A 27,934-nucleotide genomic window follows, 5' to 3' on the forward strand; every position below is an offset into this window, starting at 1 on the left:
AGGAAGTATCTTGATGAATATATTCCTTTATAATTTTCATTGAGAGATACATGGGAAGTGTTTTCGATTAGTAACTGCATGAAATATGGATCCACAGTTAATGAATTTCCTTTCGGTGAATTAGGTATGCTAATAAGACATCGAACATTCTATTCTTAATGAACAACAGCTTATATTCAAAATTCTTAACACAATATTTACCAATTCGTTCCATCTTCACTGGCATTCAGCAAGCATGATAAATAGCTCTTCGTCAGTTATTGCTCCCATCTCCATTGCTCTTTCAAGTACAGTGAGTCCGCCAGCATCTTTAACCGAGGGCCTCGCACCCCTAGTAAAATAGCATGTTAGTTTATGCTTTAATTGGAAGACTGTGTTAGAGAAGAATGTGTATCATACAATTCTCTCTCCCACACATCCTCACTTATATATAACGCATGACTGATACAAAGTACACACAAAAATAGGCAGATTAAAAAATCGTAGCTGTTTGTGCAGCAATAAGTTGTCTAAATATCTCGTGATACAAACATAAAATAGGGAACTGATGGTCAGTTCAATTATTAAGGCTTCATCAAAGACACTGAAGGTATTGTCTGAGATAATGGTGAACTGTGAGATTTCAAGAAAATATAGCTAGGAAACATAGAAGGAACACAAATTCCTACTTGCTTCTCATAATAAATAGACTAAGGGAGATATAAGATTTCATAACCAAAATTTCAGGCTGAAACAAGAATACACAAATTGTGCAAAGTTTTATACAACTGTTCTGTGTGTGCAGTTCTGTGGCACATTACTATGACTAAAGCAGAATCTGTTTCAGTACAATGTTGCGGCTGTCCTGACTCCCTGAAGGCTCGTTCTGGTGCTCACATATCTCCATTGAGTCTCCTTAATAGATATGTATGGATAAGACAGCACTTTCTATTGATTATTTTGTTCGGGCAGAATATGGATATTAAATCCTTCTCTTTCTTTGCAAGAGGAATACTAGCAACACACTCTTTATTATTGACTAAAATTTATTGAAAACTAAAAAAATATGAAAAAAAACATGAATTTACGTGAGAAAAAAAATGAGACCCACATGATTTTTGTAGTTTTTAATAAATTTTAACCAATAATAAGATGTGTGTTACAAAGAGAGCGTAGATGTAAGTTGTAATCAAGGAGGCCTTCAGTTCTGTTCACGCATCTTCCTCTAAATTCTATCCAACACAACTTTCATAGAAGATAAAATACAAAGGGAGATAGAGAGGAAGAATTTATGACCACGTACTACACCAAAAGCCTAAACACAAGCTTAAAAAATGACTTAAAATAAAAGTATTACCTTCTCAGTAGAAACTTTGCCAATGGATTTTTCCCACTTGAAATGCAATGGTGCAAGGGAGTTCTTCCATGATAGTCACGCAAATTTACATCAGCACCAAATTGGAGCAACAACTCAACCATTAATGCACTGCCAGAATGACATGCCAGATGTAGCAAGGACCAACCTCGGAAACACCTCTCTATCTCATTAGTTTCTTTAACTCTCAGACAGGCTTCAGGTTCATGCTGATGTCCTTCAGCATCAGCATCAGCATCGTGAACCACATCATCATATTTCATGTTTATCATATTTGAAGTTGATGTGACAATAAGGCGATAAACTTCTCGTATATTGACAGTCTGAACTGCTTCCCAGATTCTAACAGAAACTGAAGGGATCCCAGGTATATCCTCTTCTCGGATTATTAGTGCTTTCTCTACATACTAGTTAAGAAAAACATGTCCCGACAGTATTTAGATCACAGTAAAAACTAAATAAGGCAGAGGCTTGCTAATCAGATAATACAGCAATACATAACATAAAAAGTGAAGATGCAAAACTGACACAACTAGCAGAGACAATATGCCTACAACAGAGAGGGAAATAAAGATTATTTAGATTATCAACCTAATTGAGTTAGGATTGGTTGACATTAGGTGTTAAACTTAAACATTTATAATGTTAAATAACTCTTTATAGAATGCAAGATTGATAAATTCAACCGTTGAATCATTTTATATTATCTTCATGATCATGTATATCAAATTTTACATATTTTAGACATTTATAAGTATGTCATCCAAAATTTGATATTTATTTATGTTATAAGTAGAAATATAGAGGATTTAATTGTAATATTTCAGAAATTAGGAATAGAAAATAACTATTTTAACAGTTAATTAGTGTATCTAGTGGGTTAGTCATTAACGGAAATATAGTTGTAAGGGATTGGATAGTATAAAAAGACCCCTCCCTAATCATTTGAGGATTATGAATGAAATTCAGAGTTGTGTTCCTTTCCTCTTTCATTGTGATTGGAGAGTGAGTAAGTCTGAGAGGGAATACCAATTTCCTTCTTGACAATTGGTATCAAGAGATCTTGGTAACGATGGTGACCACCAAAGAACTCAAGACCCGTATCGATTCACTGGAGAAAACATTCACAGATTCTCAAGATACAACACAGAAAACATTGGAGTTGTTACAAAAATCTATGGATGGCCTTATCGCATCAGTGGCAGCTCTTAATACCGGCAAAAATGGGCGTTAGAGATGGAAGTTCACAGTGCAACACAGGAAGTTTCGTCTTCAGTTCTGGATCGAGCTCAAATTAATTTTCCTTCTTTCGATGGAACCAACTTTAGCGATTGGAGAGCCAAAGCTGAACAATTCTTCGATTTGGAAGGGACTCCAGAAGATCACCATGGCCGTTTATTGTTGCTTTCAATGGACAGTAAAGCGTTTGCATGGCAGAGACATTATGTGTAGACAACAGATTTCAAGAACAAATCTTGGCGTCAAATCCTTCAAGATGTGGGTTATCGCTTTGACGATGGAGCTTTCGACGATCCTGTGGCTGAATTAGCACGACTAAAACAAGAAGGGGCCTTGATTGAATATTTGGAGGCATTTGACAATTTGCTGGCTCGTGTCACTATCTCAGAAGAGATAGCTCTAAGTTTCTTTCTTTCTGGATTGCAACTTGAGTTAGAAAAATCTGTTCGAGTACATAAACCTTCATCACTTCAAGAAGCAGTCCGTTTAGCGAGCTTGCAAGACGGAATTCTCCACGAGATGACAAAGAAATTTGCAAGTGGAAGATCTACAAACCCGGAGCCCTCAGTACGATTTTCAAAAGCTTGGTCAAACACAACACAACACTTTCGTAGCACACCTATCACGAGTCTACAACAAAGTCATTCTCAATCTTTTCCAAATTCTTCATCTACAACAGAATCAAAGGCAACATTTACACCTGCTATTTCTCAAAAAGAAGTAGGGGATAGAATAGCTAAAGGACTATGTCGTTTCTGTGGTGACAAGTGGGATAGGTATCATAAACAAAAATGTAAGGTTTGGGGTAAACTAAGTGCTATTTTTGCAGCACAAGGCAATTTTGAGATAGACTCAGATTCTGACAATGAGAATGAAATGGAAAATGAGCTTGTACAGAATAGTATTCGAAAGATTCAAGATAAAAGTGTTCATATCTCTTTGAATGCCTTGCAGGGAGTTGCTGGAGGAAATACATTACAGTTAAAAGGGTTGATTAAGAAACAAGAAGTTCCTTTTCTAATAGATACAGGCAGCACCCATAATTTTATATGTGAGAAGTGGGTAAAGATGCTTGGGTTAAAGACAACTCATATTAAGAACTTCCCTGTAATGGTGGCTTCAGACAAGCAATTAATCATCACAAAAATTTGCACACAGGTATGATGGAAATTTAATAACCATATGTTCATCGCAGATTTCTTGGTCTTGCCAAGCAGCAACTTTGGGATCATTCTTGGCATGCAATGGTTAAAAACTTTGGGTGAAATCTGTTGGAATTGTGCCCAATTGACAATGTCATTCCAGCACCAAGGTAAATCAGTGACGATACAAGGAGAACAACAATTGAGTGATATACTGGAGACACGGAAAATTAAAAGCTATCCCTGCACAGACAATGCTTTTGGCAATACAAGGTCCTACTTGCTGGAGCAATTCACCACAGGACAAGCACAATCATTTAGCAACAACAGAACAAGCACAATTGGAGGCTCTATTGCAGCAATATCAGCAATTGTTCAAGGAACCTACACAATTGCCTCCAAAAAGGAAATATGATCACAAAATACGTTTGACCAGTGAGGCCCCAGTTTGTTTGAAACCTTACAGATATCCATATAATCAAAAGGAAGAAATTGAAAAACAAGTAAAGCAACTACTATCCACAGGTTTTATCAGAGAAAGTGTCAGCTGTTATGCTTCTCCTTTGGTCTTAGTAAAGAAGAAAGATGGCTCTTGGAGATGTTGTACTGATTTTCGAAAATTGAATGCACTTACAGTAAAGAATAAGTTCCCTATACCACTAATTGAGGATTTGTTAGATGAGCTGCAAGGTGCTAGTTACTTTTCCAAGTTGGATTTAAAAAGCGGCTATAATCAAGTGCGAATGGTAGAGGCAGACATTCACAGGACAGCTTTCAGAACTCATAATGGCCACTATGAGTGGGTGGTTCTCCCATTTGGTTTAAGCAATGCCCCAGCTACATTTCAGAACTTGATGAATAACATCTTCAGAGAATATTTACGGAAATTTATCCTAGTTTTTTTCGATGACATTTTAGTGTACACCAAGACATGGGAAGACCACCTCAGGTGTTTGAAGATCACTTTGGACATTTTACAGGAAAAATGCTTAGCTGTCAATTACAAGAAATGCAGTTTTGGACAAAGTAAAGTTGTCTACTTAGGACATTTGATCTCAGCAAAAGGTGTGGAGCCTGATCGTACAAAAATTGAGGTCATTCAAAATTGGTCAAGACCTAGAAATCAGAAAGAATTGAGGGGTTTCCTAGGACTTTCTAGTTACTACAGGAAATTTATCAACAACTATGGGAAGATAGCAGCTCCTCTGACAATGCTATTGCAAAAAGATACTACATTCACATGGACAGAAGCAACTGATTTCGCATTTACCTCCCTAAAGAAAGCTTTGGTTACAGCACCTGTTCTTTCTCTACCTGATTTCAGTCAGCCTTTTACAGTTGAAACTGATGCCTCAGGCATTGGTATAGGGGCAGTCCTCTTACAAAATGGACATCCTATAGCTTATATAAGCAAAGCAATGAGACCTAAATATCAGTTGTTGTCTGCTTATGAAAAAGAATTCTATGCAATCCTATTTGCCATTAAGAAGTGGCAACATTATATAATGGGGCACCACTTCATTATAAAGACTGACCAGAAAGACTTAAAACACTTGTTGGAACAACCACCTACCACATTAATGCAGAATTGGGGTCTCGAAAAACTGATGGGGTTAGACTTCAGCATTGAATATAAGAAAGGGAAGGAAAACATTGTGGCAGATGCACTATCCAGGTATGACCACCACGGCAGTTTGGCAGCAATTATGTTCGTGACCTCACAATTAATTCAGGAAGCAAGGGATGCATGGAAATAAGACACCAAGTTACAAAAAATAGTTGATACAATCAGATTACATCAGCAGCCTCATAAGCATTATACTTTTAAGGGTGACATTTTAAGAAGAAAAGGAAAAGTGGTAGTGGGGAACACATCAGAAATTCGGAAGAAAATTATACAACATTTTCATAGCTCGATAATTAGCGGACACTCTGGAAATGAGTTGACTTACAGGAGAATATAAGAACAATTTTACTGGAAAGGGATGCAGAAAGATGTAAGGCAGTGGGTGTTAGAATGTGAGATTTGTCAGAAGAATAAACCTATGCAACAACTGCCTGCAGGACTGCTCCAACCATTACCTATTCCAGAAAAAGCATGGACTTCTATATCTATGGATTTTATAGTTGGATTGCCAAAATCTAATGGTATGACAGTAATTTTAGTGGTCATCGATAGACTAACTAAATATGGTCATTTCATAGCATTAGGACATCCATTTGGTGCAGCTAAAGTAGCACAAGTCTTTATGGATCAGGTAATTAAACTTCATGGATGGCCTACTGAAATAATTCCTGATAGGGATTCAATTTTCTTGAGTACATTTTGGACTGAGTTAATGAAAACTCATGGGGTAAAGCTCTTGAAATCCACTGCTTTCCACCCACAAACGGATGGACAAACAGAAGCTTTAAATAAATCAATTGAAGCTTACCTAAGATGTGTAACTGGTGACATGCCTAGGAAATGGTCTCAGTACTTATCATTGGCAGAACTATGGTATAATACTAAGTTTCATACTGCTACCAAGATGACCCCATTTAAAGCATTATATGGCTACCCACCTTCCACACCTACGGTATTGGCAAATGGAGAATCTTTAGTGGAAGCTGTGGAACATACAATCCGAACACGAGAGCAGATAACTAAGGCACTGCAGGAAAATCTCTATAAAGCACAGGCAACTATGAAATGGTATGCTGATTTAAAAAGAACAGACAAAGAGTTTCAATGTGGTGACATGGTCTACCTCAAAATTCAACCATAGAGACAACACACATTGGCAAATACTCAATTTCATAAACTCGCTGCACGATACTATGGCCCTTTTAAAATTATTGACCGCATTGGTAGGGTGGCGTATAAATTGGAGCTGCCTGAAGGAACTAAAATACATGATGTGTTTCATGTTTCTCTTCTTAAGAAACATCAGGGGAAGCAGATGGCATCATCACAATTGCCTCTTTTTGATGCAGATGGTGAATTACAAATTAGGCCTCTAGCTGTGTTGGATAGGAGAATGAAGAAGAAGGGCAATAGAGCAATCACGGAAGTACTAGTGCAATGGTCAGAAACGAATCCAGAAGATGCTATTTGGCAGGAGTTGCACACCTTGCAGCAAAAATATCCAGACTTTCCCTGGACAACTTGATCCTCCATGGCCTTGGGGTAAAGGCTATACTTGATGAGGGGGACACTTGTTTTAAGTAGAAAAATAGAGGATTTAATTGTAATATTTCAGAAATTAGGAATAGAAAATAACTATTTTAACAGTTAATTAGTGTATCTAGTGGGTTAGTCATTAACGGAAATATAGTTGTAAGGGATTGGATAGTATAAAAAGACCCCTCCCTAATCATTTGAGGATTATGAATGAAATTCAGAGTTGTGTTCCTTTCCTCTTTCATTGTGATTGGAGAGTGAGTAAGTCTGAGAGGGAATACCAATTTCCTTCTTGACAATTTATATTTTAAAAATATATTATTTATTAAAATAAAGTAACACGATGAAGTACTTAATAATATTGTTTTTATATAAAATTTTATAAAGTTGATCTACTTGATGGAAACCTTCAACTAATAGTTAGATTGGTTAATCTTGCATTGTATAAAAGGTTATTAAATTTTGTAGGTGTTCAAGTTTGACACCTGATATCAACGGATCTTGACAGATCCCTAATTATATTATTCACAAATGCAGTGATCTGGACACATAATCTCTCTGTATATGCAACCATCAACTATCTTATTTGGAATTTTATTAGCAATGAAAACAAGTAATTTATCAAGACCATAAAGGGAAGTGAAATTCACAAAATGTTGTTCAATTCCAATTGAGGGCCAACCTATATAACTTCAAATTGTTAGTTGGTAACTAAAACCTTAATTCTTCGGATAATTTGAAAATATTTCCAGCAAAATCCTGGATGCTGGTGCCTAAGGATATTAGCAAATACCTCAAATACCTCAATGAACAACAATATTTTTTTTTTTTTTCAAAGTGGATAGAATATTAATAAATAATGAATTAAAATATTTATCAAACATACAAAAATTAAAAATGAAATAGAATTATGCTATCTTACTCATGGAAATAAATTATCATAAGTCAAAAAATATCAATATCAAGCTGCCACTGCAGTAAACCATGGTTTTCTATAAAAATTGAAATAGAACTGAAATTGCTTACCTTTGCTTGGATGTACTTTTCCTTGTCTTGAAAGGCATCTGTATAGCAAGGTTTCATAGACACATTTGATTCACCTACTCTGCAGATAATTGTTCCCAAAAAGAAAGGATTACAAGCTCCACTACACAATCACTCAATGTAAAATATAGCACATTGTACATTGTGTAATGAAAGCCAAAATTTTACCTTTCATTTTCAAGAAGCAAGCCCTCCCAGATAGAATTACAATAAGTGTTACCTAAGTTATCAAATAACTTCAAAACGGTAGGTTCCCAAACCTTAACATCTAATGTTATGGATCTCACCTGCAGTTTGCAGATAAAATTTAATTACCTTTAGAAAGCAGTAATTTACTTTTAATGTCAAATACAAAATCACAGTATTTAAGAAAATGACTCAGTTCAATTACAAACACAAACAAAGTGTGTATTTTTTTCCAAAAAGTAAAAAAATAACAAGATAAATGAAAGCCCACAGAACAAGAAAGAAAGAGTTGCAAAAATATGTAAGCACTTTAGAGCAGTATAACTATGCTAGAGCAATAAAGTCAATAAATAAAATCTTTACATTTTCAAACTATGGATGCTTCAATGTTAAAGATAAAATTCAGAGAAAATTTCAAACAAGTTACAGAAGTTCTGATTTCCTTATTATAAACTGTTTAGTAAAATAAATGGTTTGCATTTGCATCGGAAGGAATGCACCTTCGAGACATGAACACCAAGATTTCTATGTACGCCAGAGCATTCAATGCACAGCAAAATGCCAATGTTTAAAGATGCCCAGTCTGGTGCAGGAGCACAGCACTCAGCACATTTATCATTCCCAGGAATTCCCCTTAAGATCTCAGAGACACTACCCACTTCATTGGAATATATGTCATCCATCAAAGATTTGTGACTATCCTCTGATTGACTTGTCAAAGAAGCACCAACTGTTGAGTTTTTATTTTCCAAGTGCAATCTACCATAATGAGGCTGCAATGATCACAAACAAAATATATTTTTAACTTTACATCTCATATGGGCTTCTGGCAACAAGTTATAGTTCAAAGGTTTGAATATATAACCTGCTGAAGAAACTGAGAATTAAAAAGCGATGTGATAGCTCCAGTAATTTTGTTTACCCAGTCCATCCTATCAGTTTCATTTTCAGCCTGATAAAACCAGTTTGGAGTATCAGCAAACAAAAAAAAATATTGACAACTGATAGAACACCAATTGATTAACTAATAAAATTTAATACTGAACACAAAAATGACACGTTAAGCAAACAGTTTCTGTCCCAGAGACAAAAGTCTCCTACAGAGAGCATTCTCTGTCCACAAACTGTAAATAATAACACACTTATCATCCTACTTTACCATACTACACATATTTCATAATTCATAACTGTTGCTCACTTTTGCCCAAGACTGCCTACATTACGGTTATTTTTACACATTCTAATAATACATATCTGCTAATTTTTACTCAACTGCCAACATGATAGTTACTGTGCCACACACCCTCTTCTGAAATATACTTTCTAGATGGGTGGTTTCTTCCTTGGATCTGGATCTGACAACGGATCCTAGTTTCCATCAACAACAATATACCAACAAAAAATTTGATGCAAAATCTAGCAAAAAAGCTTTAATCTAAAAGAAGCAAAAATTACAAATGTAACCAACAGAAATGCCCATTTTCTGCCTAAATTATGTTTGGTTGTCACCAAGTTAACACATAATGCAGTGCCTTATATTATGACTTGTTAAAGTATAAGAGATAAGTCAACCAGTCACCTGCAGTGTGTATGTTTTTGAGGGAGAAATTATTCGGAAACAAAGTCGTAGATCGGTATCCTCTGCGTCCATCTTTATAGTGGATGTGCAAAGATCAACTGCACAACAACCTAAAACATCCTCATTTAGCGATGCTGCCCTGTTGTGCCTTGAACGGAATCTACCAAACATGCCACTATTTTGTTCAGAAGAACGAGTATAATTATATGACTGAGAGCCCTGCAGACAGATTTTGAAAGTAAAACATGAGCAGATCGTTTGATAGTTCAAAACAAATACGAGACAAAAATAACTACCATGGGTTTGGCACCCTTCACTCTGTAATAATATAAATTCCGTTGGTTATCAAGTACAAAGAACCTTCGTTTCCAATCTCCTCGCAAGCTTGATGACCGTTTTAACAGATATCCCTGTTTAATTGTTTGAACCTAAAATCAAGGGTAAAATAAAATAAAATAACAAGACAGCACACAAATTAAGACATCAAAATAAAGGATAACAGCGGAGGAAAAATCAATGTAATTGAGAAAAACAGGAGAACTTTCACATATTAACCATAACAGGCCAATTACTTGCCTCCCCTTTGGTTGCAGACTGCACCCCTGCTTCAAAGTTTTTGTAAGAGCTCAAGCCTACAACATGGGTGCCATCAGAACCTGGCTTTGTATCTGTATAGTTGCTAGAAGCTCGTATGCTTTTCAGCTCTGCCTGTGTTCTGTATTCCTGGATCCTTTTTGCAAGCTTATCTTGCTCAATATTAGCCAGTTCTTTAGATTGTTGTGCGTATGTTAGCACCTAAGTTCAGGAAGGTAACCAAAAATAAAATCATGTGGTCAATTTTCATGTATCAATCTAAGTTTGAGCCAATGAAAGCCACCAGCATCAAATGTCAGATTACTTCAAAGTTGATCATTATAAAATAAAACCATCAAAGATAACACATATTACTATCACTATATATAATTCTAACTAATTGTTCATAACATGCCCCAAATCAGGTAGAAGAATCAACAGCAAAGAACATAGAAAACAATGGCCAAGCTATATAGTCCTTGTAATGGTATAAGATATCAACTGACCACTAGCAAGAAATATCCTCTCAAGCTGTTAGGAATTCAAATTTCGTACAAGTAGTCAAACACAGACAATTAGTTAGATTATTGCTAGTGTATCATATGAGAGATATGGGCTTCGGCCTATCACTATGTATATTTGTAAATACACTTATGTGTGTATAAATATATATATATATATATATATATATATATATATATATATTGTTAGGAACCAGATATTAGACTGCAGAACTAACTAAAAAAAAAATCTGGGAATGGTATATTATTTAACGTAAAAGAAAGCAATACAGGAGGAAATAAACAATCCCACTGCCACAGAGCACCGCTCCTACAAAGAGACTACAGCTCCCTGTCCATAACAGAATTTCTCTATCCAAAAAAAGTGATCTCTCTCTCCCCTCTTCATTCCCTATATTCCCCCAAATCTTCATTCCCCCTTGTTTGGCAATTCTGTTACAACTTCTGCCACCTCATCTTTTCTATTCTTAGCCCATTTTCTCCTAACATACACCCTCCATGCCTTGGGCCTTTCCTCACGACCCAAGCCCACATGTCCACTCCTATCAATGCTTCCTTCTTCAAAATGAGACTTGTCCTCAAGTCTCAAATGAGGGAACTGACTTTTGATGTTGAACTCCTCTTCCCATGTTGCTTCTTCCATACCTTGTCCCTTCCACTGTATCAATACTTGACTGACATTTGCTCCCTGTTTCTTAATAACACGTTTAGCAAGCACTGTCTCAGGTTCAGGCTGAATTTCAGAATCTGTAGCCAAATCCAATGGAAGTGTCTCCTCAATATTGTAATCACCCACAGCCTTTTTGAGGAGTGAGACATGAAAAATAGGGTGTATCCTTGTTGACTCAGGTAACTGCAATTTGTATGCTACAGCTTCTACTCCTGTCAAAATCTTGAAAGGACCATAGTACCGAGGGGCTAATTTGGGATGAATCCTAACTCCCAGAGTCAATTGACCAGGAGGCCTCAATTTTAGGAAGACTCACTCTCCTACTTCAAACTGCTTGGCCTGCCTTTTATGATCTACTTGACCCTTCATGCGAGTTTGAGCTCTTTGTAATTGGTATTTCAATTGTTTGAGAGCTTCATCTCTTTCTAAGAGCTCTCTGCGAACAGCTTCCACTCGCACTTCTCTTGGTAAAAATCTGGTTAGCAACGGAGGTTTCCTTCCATAAACCACCTCAAAAGGAGTGGTCCCAGTAGATGCATGAAAATTAGTATTATACCAATATTCTGCCCACAGTTTTGGTTGATCAGCTATGAAGCATCTTAGAAATGTCTCTAGACAACGATTGACCACCTCCGTTTGGCCATCCGTTTGTGGATGATAGGCTGTACTCATCTTGAGGTGAGTCCCTTGCAACTTAAACAGTTCCTTCCAAAAAGTACTTACAAAAATAGGGTCCCTGTCACTGATTATGGAGGCTGGAAACCATGCAAACGAACTACTTCACGTGTAAAAATTTCGGCCAGCACCCTTGCAGAATAAGGATGTTTCAAAGGTATGAAATGGCTGTACTTGGACAGCCTGTCTACCACTACCAAGATAGCCTCATATCCCTTCGATTTAGGTAATCCCATGATGAAATCCATAGAGATCTCTTCCCATATTTGTTCTGGAATGTTTAACGGTTGAAGCAGACCACTAGGGGCTGTAGCAAGGTATTTTTGACGTTGACACACATCACATCCCATAACAAATTGTTGAACAGTTCTCTTCATTCCGAACCAAAACAGATTGGCAGTCATCCTCCTATATGTCCTATAATACCCCGAATGTCCTTCTTGTGGAGTTTCATGAAATTCCTTTAACATCTTAGGAAAGGTTGCTGACAGCACCAACCTTCCATCATAGAACAAAGTCCCTTGTTTATATATAAACCCTGGCCGAGTTTCCTGACCTTTCTGGAGGGCGGAAATAATAGACAGCAATTTCTCATCACAGTGGACCTCTTGCATAGCCTCTTGAATTTCTGTCCATCTTGGTTGATGAATCATTGATTGCAGTTCAGTATCCCCGTACATTTTGGATAGAGCATCAGCCCCGCGATTCTCCAACCCTGGTTTATACTCAATATCAAACCAATACCCCAATAACTTTGCTGCCCAATTTTGCTGATTCATATTAGTCACTCTCTGCAAGAGCAACTACCTCAAACTCTTCTGATCAGTTCTCACTATAAACTTCCTCCCTAACAAGTAGGGTCTCCAATGCTGAATAACTAGTACTACAGCCATTAATTCCTTTTCGTAGGCTGATTAGTTAAGTTCCTATCCCCTAATGCCTTGCTATAGTAAGCTAAGGGCCTGCCATTCTAAGTGAGGATTGCTCCTATTCCTTGTCCGGAAGCATCACTCTCTATTACAAACTCCTGTTGAAAATTGGGAAGGGCCAACACAGGGACAGTGGTGAGTTGCTGTTTAAGCCACTTGAATGCTTCTTGTGCTTGAGGATTCCATGTGAAACCCTCTTTCTTGGTCAATTCAGTCAAAGGTCTAGCCCTTTTCCCATAGTCTCGGATAAATTTGCGATAATATCCAGTTAACCCGAGAAAACCCCTCACTCCTTTAACATTCTTTGGGACAGGCCAGACTTTTACACTCTTCACCTTTTTAGGGTCCACCATCACCCCATTCTTAGAAATGATATGCCCCAAATACTCCACCTCTATTTGTCCAAAAGAGCACTTCTTTTGGTTTGCTACTAACTGATGCCGTTGCAGTGTCTCTAATACTTCACATAAATGTGTGACATGTTCCTCCCAGCTGGTGCTATACACCAGTATATCATCAAAAAACACAAGCACAGTTTTTCTCAACATGGGTTTGAATATTTCATTCATTAATGATTGAAATGTAGAAGGAGCGTTCATCAAACCGAAAGGCATTACCATGTATTCGTAGTGGCCTTCATGTGTGCGAAATGTTGTCTTATGAATATCAGTCTCCTTGACTCGAACTTGGTGATATCCCGACTTGAGGTCAAGCTTGGAGAAAAATTGTGCCCCATACAATTCATCTAGCAATTCTTCAATTACTGGAATAGGGAACTTTTCGAGAATTGTCACCTTATTCAAAGCCCGATAATCCACACACATTTGCCAAGTATTATCCTTCTTTTTTACCAAAATGACGGGGCTAGAAAATGCACTTTGACTTGGCCTAATCATCCCCGCTTGTAAGAATTCCGTCACTTGATTCTCAATTTCGTCTTTATGGTGGTGTGGGTAACGGTATGGCCTCACATTTACTGGTCCTTGCCCTTCTATCAAGTTAATAGCGTGCTCCTTACTTCTCTTAGGGGGGAGTCCTGTGGGTTCCTTGAACACCTTACTGAAAATTTCTAGCAGCTCCTTCAGCTTCTGTTCGTGATCATACAAGTCTGTCTTATGTACTTTCACCCCAGTCGACCAAAGTATGCCTTCTATCTCACTTTTACAGCGGCCCAACAAGGTTTGTAGAGCTGTTTGTTTATCACCATGCCTCCCTTCACCCTGAATTAGTACCCATTTGTCATCTATTTGAAATTGCATAATCTGCTCACCCCAGTCTACCACCATTCGTCCTAAGGATGCTTACCAAGCCATCCCCAAAATCAAATCCACTCCCTCCAGTTCAAACACCATTGAATCTACAATGAAAGACAAAGCCCCGATCTTCAAATTTCCTCCCGAACACATACCTTGAGTTTGTGCCACGTAACTATCTCCAAGCCTAATGTTTAGAGCTTTTGTAGTTGTAACTGGCCAGCCCATTGCATGCACCATCTTTCTAGATACGAAATTGTGTGTGGCCCCACTGTCAATTAACACTAAAATAGGGACCGTTGAGACAAGCTTGAACCTTCATAGTTTGGTGCCTCAGTTCCTTCACCACCACAGTGTTTTCCAACGATAGCATGCTACACTCTCCGCTCTCCTCCTCTGCCTCACCCTCGTCCGTTACAGTCACCATCTTTGCCTCCCCGTCGGCATCCTCTTCTTCTTCTATTAGCAACACCCGCAACTGCCTATCGGGACATTGATGGTTGGGGTGGTAAGGCCCACCACACTTGTAGCATAACCCTTTTTGCCTTCGCTCTGTTAGTTCTTGGTAGGATAGGTGCCGCACTCCTCGATCTCTTGAAATAGGACGGGGTTGTCCTGTAAATTCTGATTTGAATCCCGCTCCAGCATTTCCTGCCCTAGGTAATTTCATTTGACCATAATCTGACCCTGACCCTGACCCACGACCCGATCTAGATGTGGGATAAAAAGTTGGGCCAGCCCGATTCACTTGGCCCACTCCAAAGCCCACTTTTGACCCAACAGCACATGATACTCCTTCTTTCCTCTCTTGTAATTCCATCTCAATTGCCCTTGCTAAATTCATCATCCATGATCGTGATAGAGGTCCCAACATGCATAAGCTTCGTACGCCCTTTGATTACCTCTTTCAATCCATGAACAAAGTATCCAAAATACTGATCATCGGGAAAACGCGGAACCTGGGCTGTGAGACGTTCAAATTCTGTGATATATTCCTCGACACTTCCATCCTGATGGATCGCAGCCAACCTTTCAAAAATATCCCCTTCACCTATGCCGCCATACCGCTCCAATAGTTCCCTCTTGAACTGCTCCCATGTAAGACTGTTTTGTTCATCCAAAAGGGACTTGAAAAAATGAATTGTAGACCCCTCCATACAAACTTGGGCTAGATTCACCTTCACTTCCAGTGGCGTACCTTGGACCTGAAAATACACTTCTGCTCTTACAATCCACCCAGCAGGATCCTCCCCGTCAAACATTGGCAGTTCGACCTTCTTAACCGATTGACGAAATTCAATCCATGGGTCATCGCAATAGTGTGAAGATTCTCGGTTAGAAGATCCTTCTCCGTTCAAAATGACACTATAGTTAGAGAACATCTCTATTAGTTTGGCATGGTTTTCGTTGGACTTGAGCTGCATGGTTTGTAAAGCTGATTTGAGACTAGCGACTTCCGTCTCTAAACCTACAATCTTCGCTTTCATTTTCTTTGGTGGCATCCGCTGGCACTACTCTCCTCACTTTCGTATCCGACAAGTCGGACCAAATTGTTAAGGACCAGATATTAGACTGCAGAATTAATTAAAAAAAAAATCTAGGAATGGTATATTATTTAACGTAAAAGAAAGCAATACAGGAGGAAATAAACAACCCCACTGCCATAGAGCACCGCTCCTACAGAGAGACTACAGCTCCTTGCCCATAACAGAATTTCTCTATCCAAAAAAAGTGATCTCTCTCTCCCCTCTTCATTCCCTATATTCCCCCAAATCTTCATTCCCCCTTGTTTGGCAATTCTGTTACAATTTTTGCCACCTCATCTTTTCTATTCTTAGCCCATTTTCTCCTAACATACACCCTCCATGCCTTGGGCCTTTCCTCACGACCCAAGCCCACATGTCCACTCCTATCATATATATATATAATTATTTTCCGCTATGTAGGCAAGACAAACAGATTCTATCAAATGTCTCTCGTTTTCTCTTTATCTAGAGCCTAACGAGGAATAACCCTAATCCGTGTCTTTCCAGTGGACCAACTGTCCATTGCTGTCAAATTTTTTTTCGAAAACCGTGCCTCATTCCAGTTTCCAATTTGCCTGTGTTGCCGTGTTATTTTTTTCGACACATTTTCCTCTTTCTTCTTTTTTTCCGCCGCCGCCGCCGCCCTCTGCAAATCCCACCGGTAACACCATTGTTGGACTCGCGCCGTCCTTCTGAGTCCAACACCGCCAGAATCACGTCCATCAAAGTTGGGACGGGCTCTCACGCGCCGTTTCTTCACCGGCGCGTTTCTTCTCTGCCAGCCGCCGTCAGCCACGCGTGGAGGCAAGTTTGGCTGCCGTTCTGGCCACCCTTGCCGCCACCGGACTCACCTCAGTGTCCTCTATCCCGATCTGGTCGTTGCTTGTGAGTCTCAGGTCTAGTCCTCGTGGGTTCTTCCTTTTTTTTGGGAAGTTTTTTCTCTCTCCTGTGGCTATTTCTCTCTCCTACAGTTGACCCATGGCTACTCCTGCTGCTACTAAGTCTGGTACTCCCATCTTCAGTAACTATGTCAATGTCCCACTCTCTATTGACAAGTTAGATGGCAGTAACTATGATACCTGGGCCTCTAATATCAAGCTCTGGCTAAAGGTGACAGGATTATCTTGATCATCTTACTCAGAAGGCTAATCCTATCACCGAAAAAGATCGTCCTCACTAGTCCAAAGTTGATGCTCAGATTTGCAATGTTCTTAAGTCGACTATTCATCCTACCTTGAAGCATATATTTCGAGCCCATGAGACTTGTGCTAGGGTTTGGGAGCAGGCTAGGGTGCTTTACACCAATGATACCAAACGCCTTTATGGTGTTTGCCACAATCTCTTGAGTACCATTGTCCCTAAAAGTATTGATGGATCCATGGCTACGCACTTGGGCAAAGTTCATGGTCTTTTACATGATTTTAATGAACTCATGCCCCCTGCTTCCACTCCTACTCAAGAACTGGAGCAACGCCAAACTTTATTTATGTTGACGGCATTGTATGGGCTCCCAGACGAGTATTCTTTGATTTGTGATTAGATTTTGGGATCTTTGACTGTGCCCACTTTGACCTCCACTTGGTCAACCTTGTTGCGTGTGCCGCCCAAGTCTTCCACTGACATACCTTCTTCTGTCACCCCTGTTGACTCTTTTGCCTTAGTATCCCAGCGTGATGACTATAGCCGCTTTCGCAAACCAGGCAAAGGTCGTTACAGGTCCGATCATTGCCACAAATTGGGCCACACTATTGACCTGTATTGCACTGCATGGTCGCCCTCCTCGGTCTGCTAATGTTGCCCAGGTTGCTCCCTCTGTGCCATCTGATGCTGATGCCCCTTCATCTGATCATCCAATCCCACCGACTATCTTCAACGACTTCCTTAAATGGTATGACGATCGTCAGGCCTCCGGTTCCACTGCTTCTGTTGTGCACACAGGTAACTCCTTTGCTGGTCTCACTCACTCCACCTCCCTTGGTCCTTAGGTTCTTGATTCTGGTGCCACCGATCATATTACTGGTAATAAATCTCTTTTCTCTACCATTTCCACTTCTGGTTACTTACCGTCTGTGACTTTGGCTAATGGCTCCCAAGCCCCATCCCATGGTGTTGGTAGTGTCCACCCTCTTCCTTCTCTCTCCATTGATAATGTTCTTTATGTCCCTGGGTCTCATTTTAACTTATTATCCATTAGCTGTCTCACTCGTTCTCTTGATTGTGTCATTTCTTTTACTAAAGACTATGTTTTCTTACAGGACCGGAGTTCGGGATAGATGATTGGCGTCGGATGAGTCTTATGACTTTTATCAGCTTCGTACTTCTGCTCATGCTGGCTCGATAGTGGATTCTCCCCTTCTCATCCGTGCTCAGTTGGGTCACCTTAGCCTTGCCAAGCTGCAACAACTCGTACCGAGTCTGTGTAAGTTGTCAACTTTGTTGTGTGAGTCATGTCAATTAGGAAAACATAGCCGTAGTCTATTTCTTAGGAGATAACAGAGCTTCGTCTCCTTTTGCTTTAGTTCATTCTAATATTTGGGGTTCGAGTCGTATTAGGTCTACTTTAGGATTTCAATATTTTGTTACTTTCATTGATGATTATTCTCGATATACCTGGTTATTTTTAATGGAAAATTTTTCTGAGTTGTTTTCTGTATTTCAATCCTTTTATAATGAAGTCAAAAATCAATTTGGTGTTTCTATATGTGCCTCGTATCTCTCCCATTCTTTTCAAACATTTATGTCTTCCCATGGTATTCTTCATCAGACCTCTTGTGCATATACCCCATAATAAAACGGGGTTGCAGAGTGTAAGAATAAACATCTCATTGAAACAACTTGAACCCTTTTCCTTCATGGTCATGTCTCTCAACAATTTTGGAGTGATGCTGTTCTCACTACGTGCTATCTCATAAATCGCATGCCCTCTTCTGTCCTAAACAACCAAGTACCTCACTCTATATTGTTCCCTCATCAGTCTCTCCACCCCTTACCTCCTAGGGTCTTCGAGTCTATGTGTTTTGTTCACAATCTTAGTCTTGGTCTTGATAAATTGTCCGCTAAGTCCCATAGGTGTGTCTTTTTAGGCTTCTCTCGATCTCAGAAGGGGTATAAGTGTTTCTCACCCTCTCTTCGTAGATATCTCATTTCTATTGATGTCACCTTCTTTGAATCTTCTCTCTACTTTGAGTCTAATTCCTCACCCTCTGTGTCTGACATAGTATCCATCACCACACTTTTTGTCTTTGATCCCTCAGACATGCCCATTGTGCAGGAAGATCCACCACCTCAGCCAGGTCACCTCTACAAGTTTATCATTGCCTGCAACATCCGCACCTTCCAGACTGGCCGCCTATTGACTCTCCTCCGGAGCCAACTCCTCTGTCTCCTCTAGTCCCACCTTCTGAGTCTGATCTTCCTATTGCACTTCGTAAAGGTATACGCTTCACTCATAATCTTTCACCTCATTATGTTACTCTTGAGTTATCACAAGTTATCCCCATCCCATTATACTTGTCTCTCTTCCATTTCTTTTGCGTCTATTCCTAAAACTGCAGGTGAAAAGTGGTACTTGGGATCTCGTTCCTTTGCCTCTTGGAAAATTTGTTGTTGGTTGTAGATGGATCTTCACAGTGAAAGTTGGCCCTGATGGCATAGTTGATCGACTCAAAGCTTGATTAGTAGCCAAAGATTATACTCAAATATTCGGGTTAAACTACGGTGACACCTTTTCTCCTGTCGCCAAGATGGCTTCTGTTAGATTATTTTTAGCCATGGCTGCTATGCGTCATTGGCTCGTCTATCAGTTAGATGTTAAAAATGTTTTTCTTCATGGTGATATGTTGGAGGTTTATATGGAGTAACCTCCTGGTTTTGTTGCTCAGGGGGAGTCTTCAGGCTTAGTGTGTCGTCTCTGCAGTACAGTAGTCCAGCAGTTTGGTATGACTCGGAGTGAGGCTAACCATTCTATGTTTTATCGCCATTCAGCTACTAGGTGTATCTACTTGGTAGTGTATGTTGACAACATTGTCATACAGGTAGTGATCACCATGGCCTTTTCCAGATAAAACAACACCTTTGTTATCATTTTCAGACTAAAGACCTTGGCAGACTGAGATACTTCTTGGGGGTTGAGGTAGCACAATCCAGGAATGGAGTTGTAATTTCTCAGAGAAAGTATGCATTGGATATTTTAGAGGAGACTGGGCTAATGAATTCCAAGCCCGTTGACACACCTATGGATCCAAATGCTAAACTTCTACCAGGTCAAGGGGATCCACTTTTAGATCCTAAGAGATACAGGAGACTAGTTGGAAAACTGAACTACCTCACTGTCACTCATCCAGACATCTCTTTTGCAATTAGTGTGGTAAGTCAGTTTCTTAATTCTCCTTGTGCAAGTCATTGGGATGTAGTCATTTGTATTCTAAAATATATTAAAGGAACCCAGGATAAGGTTTGTTATATAAAGACAATAAACATACTCGAGTTGTGGGATACTCAGATGCAGATTGGGCAGGTTCTCCTACTGATAGGAGATCCACTTCTGGTTATTGTGTCTTTATTGGTGATAACTTAATTTTCTGAAAAAGCAAGAAGCAAAATGTGGTGGCGAGCCAGTGCAGAAGCAGAGTATAGAGCTATGGCTTCAGCTACTTGTGAGCTTATTTGGCTCAAACAGTTACTTGAAGAACTGATATTTGGGGAGGTTATACAAATGTCTCTCATTTGTGATAACCAAGCTGCCCTTCACATTGCCTCAATCTAGTATTTCATGGGAAGATCAAACATATTGAGATAGATTGTCATTTCATCAGGGAAAAGATTTTATCTAGGGACATTACTACTCAGTTTGTTAATTCCAATAATCAGTTGGCAAATGTCTTCACCAAATCATTGAGAGGTCCGAGGATTGATTATATATGTAACAATCTTAGTACATATGATTTATATGCTCCAGCTTAAGGGGGAGTGTTAGATTATTGTTAGTGTATCATATGATAGATATGGGCTTGGGCCTATCACTATGTATATTTGTAAATACACTTATGTGTGTATACATATATATTATTATTTTCCGATGTGTAGGCAAGACACATGGATTCTATCATGTCTCTTGTTTTCTCTTCATCTCAACAACAAGTATACAGAATATGTTCATAATCATATCTTCAATAAGCTTGCAAGAAGTGAAAGAAAACCACACTTTATACCTGGTGAATATAGGGTTCCATTTGGCTCAGCAAGTCATAACCCTGAAGCATAAGATACCTTGTCAAGTGAAAAATACTAATGAAAAAAAGAGTTGAACAATCACTTGTGAGGAATTAGCAAGCAATTTACAGACCAGTTTAAAGTATCTCAAATGAGCATCCATTATCGCACTAATGGACTCCAAGAACTCATACTTCTTTTTCACTTCAATATTCATGAGAGAGTTTACCTGCACTCCTTAAAACCCAATAGCCAGGTTCATAATATAAATGGAGATGTCAGCAAAAAGAAAGATTCACAATTGTAGAAGACATACTAGATTGAAGCGACTTTTTTCAAATGTTGATTTTGAATTTTGTAGGTCCTGCCATGGATCAGCGTATGAGATAATTAATTAAATAATTTAAGTCACATATAGTCATGAAATAATATGCCAACAATGCAAAAAGAAAAAAAATAGAAGAGAATAATGGATTATAAGACCATGTGAACAAATATGTAGACTAGTTCATGAATCAAGATGTAAAAGATAAAAAAATAGAATCAAACACCTTGCCCCACAAAATCAGACCTCCAATACATAGAGGGGCTTTAAAACACAGGGCAACTATCACTGGAACTACAAGGTACACATATTGTCCCTTAAATATATACTTTCCAGGTTCAATATCACACATGACAACTTATCCTTTCCGCCTACAGACTAGTCACAATTTCAGATTAAGAATCAATGGAGATATTAGTGTGCCAAAGTGCTAATACATGTATTATCCTCTCTAAAACCCAAAATGGACTTTGGAGTTCCTTTCAAATTCAGAAAGGATGCTAGTCTAAGGGTGTGACAGCATTAACTTAACTGCTATAGACTTGCCTAATTAGAGTCCATGGTTTATGAAATTCATCTGATCTGAATGACAGGAAAGCACCTAAGACCTATTGGCTATTGTAAGTTTCACAAGAAATATCTTAGTAATATCTCCACAAGTGAAGTCACAAGATAAACTTTTCACCATAATCTGAAATCATGACACGGCACAAGAAAGTTAAGGGACATATCAGACCAGACTAAATTTTTTTGAGAAAAAGCTACTAATCATGTACAAATTGATATGGCAAACCTCTTCTAATTCAGCAACAATGTCTTCCGGCGTATTCTTCTTCAAAGACACAAACTTTTCTCGTGACTGGAAAAAAGGGATTCATGAATCCTGTTAGATATTAAAACTAATAGAAAATCTGAGAAATAGGGTATTTTGGTTCAAATCTAATCCAAACACAAATAAGACAAAAGATAAATGGAAAATCTATGACACTAAAGTCAAGGATGTAATGTAATCAAATCAAAGAGCCATTCAAGGGCAAAATGGAAATGGTTTTATAGGCTTCTGCAGTTGGCTTAAATCACTTACGCCACCATGAATTTGACCAAGCCTTACCTCAATGCTTATGTGAGCACTCAGATTGCAAAATAGCTTTTTGATGTACTTCCTATAACATTTTTATCTCCACAAGTATTAAGGATTACCCAGGCTGGAATTAACTAAAGCTTTCATCAAAGAATAATTTACCAAAACAACTATAAGTTTAGTCAAAAGACAAATAGAACAAAGGTCTTGTGAAATAATTGCAAAAAATAAGAAGTCCATATAAACCACAATGAATTACCTTAAAAGCCAAAAATTCATATGAACAAATACAAACAAAAGAGTAAAACACCCACATAACTCACTCTTACGAGGAATCCTAAACCCAAAAAACAACTAAATAACTTCAAGAAAAAAAAAGTAGTAAAATAAACAGGATGAATACCAAAACAGACATCACATCACATAAAAAATATCATTTTGGCAATGTATGATACAAGCACTTAAACTGTAAAAGAATATCTAAGCATGACAAGGACAATTAAACATTGACTTACAAACACCAATTTGATTTACCAAATTTACCTGATCATAAGAATGCACAGCTTTGTCAAAACGGCGGCGAGATTCCTGATAAAAGCCAGAATGGGTGGAAAACAGAATAGTCAAAATCTAAGAAATTTTACCAACCATATGAAGCATATATTAGAAAAATTGGCAAATAACTTTTTTTACTAAAGAAACATAAATAGAACTTTTACAAAATAAAAAATTGAGCATAGAAACAACAAAGTAAATACCTTCGCATTTTGCAAATCAACATTCATAAACTCCGTCAAACGGTCAATCAACACGTGCTCTACCTACACAAGAAATCTATCAAGTAATTACTCAAATAAAAAATCCATGTAACACACGCCCCTCACACCCAAGATTGAACATCTACACAGGTGGAACTCGCTGTGGTAGCCCAACATTCAAACTGGATAGACTCTGATACCATGTTAAAAAGCTTAGGCCCTCACTCCCAAGAGCTAGCTCATAGGTAGAGGACTACCCTAACTCTTATAAAGAGTATATTGGCTCTATTTCTAACTAATGTGAGACATCTTAACAAATAAATTAATAACTATTATGTTATTTTTTTAATAAAACATGTGTGTTTGTTTATAATTTTTTATTAAATTATTTTATTTAAAATTAGTTAAAAATTATATTTTATATATAAAAAATATATTTTCAAAAATAAAAAATTCTATCAAATTAAGTTATTTCACTTTAAAAATAAATTCTATCAAATTAAAATGAGACAAAATTTAAATTTGCAAACATTCATTAATTTTTGCTAATTTAACAAGTTACTTTTTTGCATCAATGATTTTTACAATATTAAATATCATATATCTGCAATTTCCATGATAACAATGTTCCATTTACTTTTTTAAACATGTTAAATTTCATTTAAATAAATTATTTTGAGTATTTTAATAATAGATGACTTAAAAAATTTAGCTAGCTTTGTTTTAGTTTGTTAACTTTGTATGTCTATTGTGACTTTTAAAATATTTATTGAAAATTTTCTTAAAAAAAACTATTAAAATAAATAAAGAAAAAATAATAATATAAAAATATTAAAATGCAAAAATATTTATGGTTAATACTCAAATATTATTATAAATTAATGAATGTACTATGAAATTATTTATTAATTTATATGAATAAAAAATGTTACTATGATTTAATAATTATCAATAATACAAACAAAAATTAGATAAATATGTAATTTAATTTGATAATAAATTACTATATTTTATTTAATAACAATGATTCATTTTAAATATTTAATATTATAAAAATTTATTATTCTTCATCTATTTTTTAAGCAATCTTATTTGTCTATAAGTTTATAGTAAAAAAATGTTACATAAAATAAACATTTGTAATAGATTATAATAATTTTTTAAAGGTAGTTAGCCCATGGGTTCGCCCTATCTCACTTAATCATATGGACTTTTGATCCTAGCTCATATGGATTAGGACTAAATTAGTTAGGGTCAACCCATTCAACAGCTCTAGTAGCCAATAAAGAGTCATGAAAAGGAAACCTTAAACAAGGAAGGAATTTCCACCTATAGTTCAATTTTTATTACAAAGTTAAAACCTTCAGAATTGGGAACTTCCATAGGTTTAATAATCATTTGCATGCTGCTTTAATTTTTTCAAAGAAAGGAAACTGTTGTTGAAGTTCCATTTGACTTTTCTGGAGTTTTAAAGGAATGAACCGCTGGATTTCTTAATTTCTTTTGTTTGTTTCAAGCTAGGCCCGCTATTGTCATGGCATAATTCACACACAACAATGTAAAATGGAGAAAAGGAGAAAGAGTCACATAATTGTCATTTTACTACTACATGAATGATAGATTTATGATCTCCACTATTTTTACAAGGCCTTTGAACACCATCACTAAATGAGTACATCAGTACGTTAAACATTTATACTAACTTAAAGTCCTGTCAAACTTACTATGATTCAGTTTAAGGTGAGAGAAATCAAAAGAGATTGTCTTTTTTACGTTTGATTTAGCAAATTTGAGCTAGTTGAATAAGCATATCAAAAGCCATTGCCTTCAAGATAAATAAAACACACCTAAAGAAAGGCAAGTGTCACAGTCACTATTGAAGTACTAAGGAAAAAGTGCAGCATTCTGGTTCATGTGCTCACCTGTGAACGAAGAAGCTCTTTAAAAGTAGCTAGCTCACGCAGTGTGATAATAAACTTAGATATGACGGGTCCTGGGGAGAAAAACAGAAAGAAAAATACACTTTTCTTTTAGTAATGGTCAGTGCTGTCTTCGTATAATCAAGGATCCCACTTCTTATATTATCATCAGGCAGCAGTTTATGCTGAGCTTGAGTGGTGGCAGAGCTGCCCTAAGAAAGTTACATGATAAAAGCGACTATACAGTTATGTAACAATTGAAAGGAAAAAGACAGGTCCAGAACTAGATAAAAGTCCATTTATCAAAAATCTAAAAGTCAGGGTAATAGTACACAAATATATAGCTATTCCATAAATATAAAATAAACACCTTTTGGGTTCATTTATTTGTATAGAAGAGGAAATGAATTAGTAAAAGGATACAGGAAAATAAGTTCCAACAACCTCCAATTGATACACTGATAGGATCATCTTGGCCACCACCAAATGCTTCTAATGAATCAGCGAAGGCAATTTCTCCATTATATGCTTCCCCCAAAGCTGTCCTGAGGAGATACAGAATAAAGAATTAATAACATCCACCTGGTGAGGTTCCAAGAAATATTTTGATGGGCTAATGTGATTGGCGAAATTTGCAACCAAAACATGGTGCTTCTACATCTTTTAGTCAGACAATAATTAACCAATAACCATCCAATGCAACAATTAGACAAAAAAATTCATTATTACAAAACAATTAGCTCTTTCTTTCATTTAGTTAAACTTTATGAACATTAATATTAGATAGTCCACATATACGGTACCTCTTCAGAACAATTTTGGGTTCAAACAGATTTGCATTTAATTAACCAACTTCATGTTTTCAAAAACCATATTGAAAAAGTTATGAAATGATACTATTAGAAACAAAAGTGAGAAATACAACAGGGAATGGGATATGAAATTCTCCTAAAAGAAGTAATGAAAGATACAGGCAATCCAATATGGCTGACAAATGCAACAGAGCTGTCAAATTTATCTGCTTATATTATCAATAATAGAAATCCTCTCAAAACAACTATGAGCAGAAGAGAAAAAAAAACCTTGTACTTACATAAACTACTTACATATAATTAGTAAACGCATAAGTAGATCTAATACTCTACACAGGAATACCATCAACTACTTACATAAACTTCTTACACCCTTTGTATAGTTTCTGGCACCGATCCTTTAACTCATCAGCTGTTTCTTCAAGAGAAAATAACTGAACACAGAAAAATAAATAAATTACAGCAAGGAATTATCTCTCTATATCTGGTGAAGAACTAACAATTTTCCAAAAAAGTTTTGATTCCAAGAATCTTGATCGACATAAATAAATGAAAATGCATATGCACACACTTATTTTGGGGAGAAACAGTAAAAGTAATAAACATATAGTAATTGAAGAGAGTAGATATGTGAGTCCAAAAGTAGAAAATAAGTAATCCCATTTCCGGATTCAAAAGAAAACAATGATCAAACAAAACAGAAAGAGAACATTTCACACCCACACACAACAAAAAGAAGTCATTTGCTGAGCAGCATAAAGCAGCCAAGAAGACAACTGTGTCCTAAAAAAGTAGTAACAGAAGATATTTATCTTCTAGAAAAACCTCGTATACTTGCAATAATCCCTATTTCCTCACTCGTTCCAATTTCCAAATCACGGAAAATGAAAATTCTAAAGTAGACCAAAAGTCTTATTCCACAACTTCCGATCAAAACTATCCATAATCCAACCAAACCATATCCTTGTGTCTCACTATAAAACAGTATGTCACAAAATAAATCGAAACTCTGATAGTCTGTGATAGCAGCAATTGGAAGATTTGACAAAGAAGTCGAAGCGAAAACAAACGGTCCTAACGAAGTCAGCGGAAAGCACAATGGTATATGACATGCGCAGTGTCACCAAACCAAATCTGAAGATAAGTTCGATGCAGCGGCAAAATAGAATGCGAAAAGAGTGATCTGATTGAAGAGAATGGAAATACCTGCTTCTGGAACATAGGGGAATCATCGAGCTTGACGAAGGACGAAGCCATTGTTGCTGAATGGTGGTGAGTGTGCGTGTGGTTGGTTGGGTCAAGCTCAGTTACAATTTAGATCGCATGTCAATGTTGTGCACAACATGAACATGAATACGCTTCAGATGGAGATGCAGATGCATATTTGTAACGTGACTATTTTGTCCCCGCCGTTAACCCACCATGTGTCTTTTTCTCCTGTCCAAATTCTTAGATGTAATCATTATTTTCTAGAAATTTTTAACATTTACTAGATTAAATCTTTTTTAAAAAATTTTATTAATCTTAAACTTCATAAATTTTAATTTTAAAAGAATATTTTTTATCATCACATGTTAGTAATATAACATGTATAATGTATTTAGACAAAAATTATAAATAATTTTTCTGAAATGACTATAGTTTGATATGTTTAACTGTATATCACCTCATTAATATAAAATAATGAAAAAAATTTAAATTTAAACTTAACTATTCACAAAAAATATATAGTTTAACCTTATTGATATTATTATTTTACAATTGTTTGCGATAATTTTTAATGATATAGTTAACTAGTTAAAAGCAATTATGTTAAGATAGATTGATAACATTAGTGCTATATTTTTTATTTTTTATTCATTAGTTATTTTTCTTAGAATAATTCCGTCTAAGTAATTTCATACATTGTTAAAAATTATTTTGTATAATTCTTCACATTTTTCATAATACCACATCATTTTTTATTATTATTTC

General features: G+C 36.9%; 1 protein-coding gene across 4 annotated transcripts; it reads right to left on the reverse strand.

Moving 5' to 3' along the window:
- LOC113864469 (ADP-ribosylation factor GTPase-activating protein AGD4-like) lies at positions 1–27,335 on the reverse strand. 4 transcript variants are annotated; one of them, XM_027498211.1, is made up of 19 exons: positions 27,167–27,335; positions 26,318–26,394; positions 25,593–25,693; positions 25,152–25,222; positions 23,230–23,292; positions 23,015–23,059; positions 22,184–22,249; positions 21,382–21,429; positions 21,199–21,294; positions 21,065–21,106; positions 10,308–10,502; positions 10,004–10,135; positions 9,708–9,926; positions 8,994–9,080; positions 8,629–8,901; positions 8,111–8,229; positions 7,925–8,003; positions 1,337–1,761; positions 1–331 (listed from the first exon to the last, which is right to left on the reverse strand). In XM_027498211.1, the coding sequence occupies exons 1-19, from the start codon at positions 27,215–27,217 to the stop codon at positions 217–219; spliced, it is 2,304 nt and encodes a 767-aa protein (XP_027354012.1). In that variant the 5' UTR covers positions 27,218–27,335; the 3' UTR covers positions 1–216. The 4 variants fall into 4 exon arrangements, with proteins under 4 accessions (XP_027354012.1, XP_027354014.1, XP_027354010.1 ...); XM_027498209.1 differs by having other exon boundaries at positions 14–331; positions 10,284–10,502; XM_027498212.1 differs by having other exon boundaries at positions 60–331; positions 7,925–8,009; positions 8,114–8,229.
- Positions 27,336–27,934: the final 599 nt, after the last annotated feature.

This window comes from Abrus precatorius, unplaced genomic scaffold, assembly GCF_003935025.1.
Source record: "Abrus precatorius isolate BTA unplaced genomic scaffold, Abrus_2018 Scaffold4, whole genome shotgun sequence".
NCBI classification, from domain to species: domain Eukaryota; kingdom Viridiplantae; phylum Streptophyta; class Magnoliopsida; order Fabales; family Fabaceae; genus Abrus; species Abrus precatorius.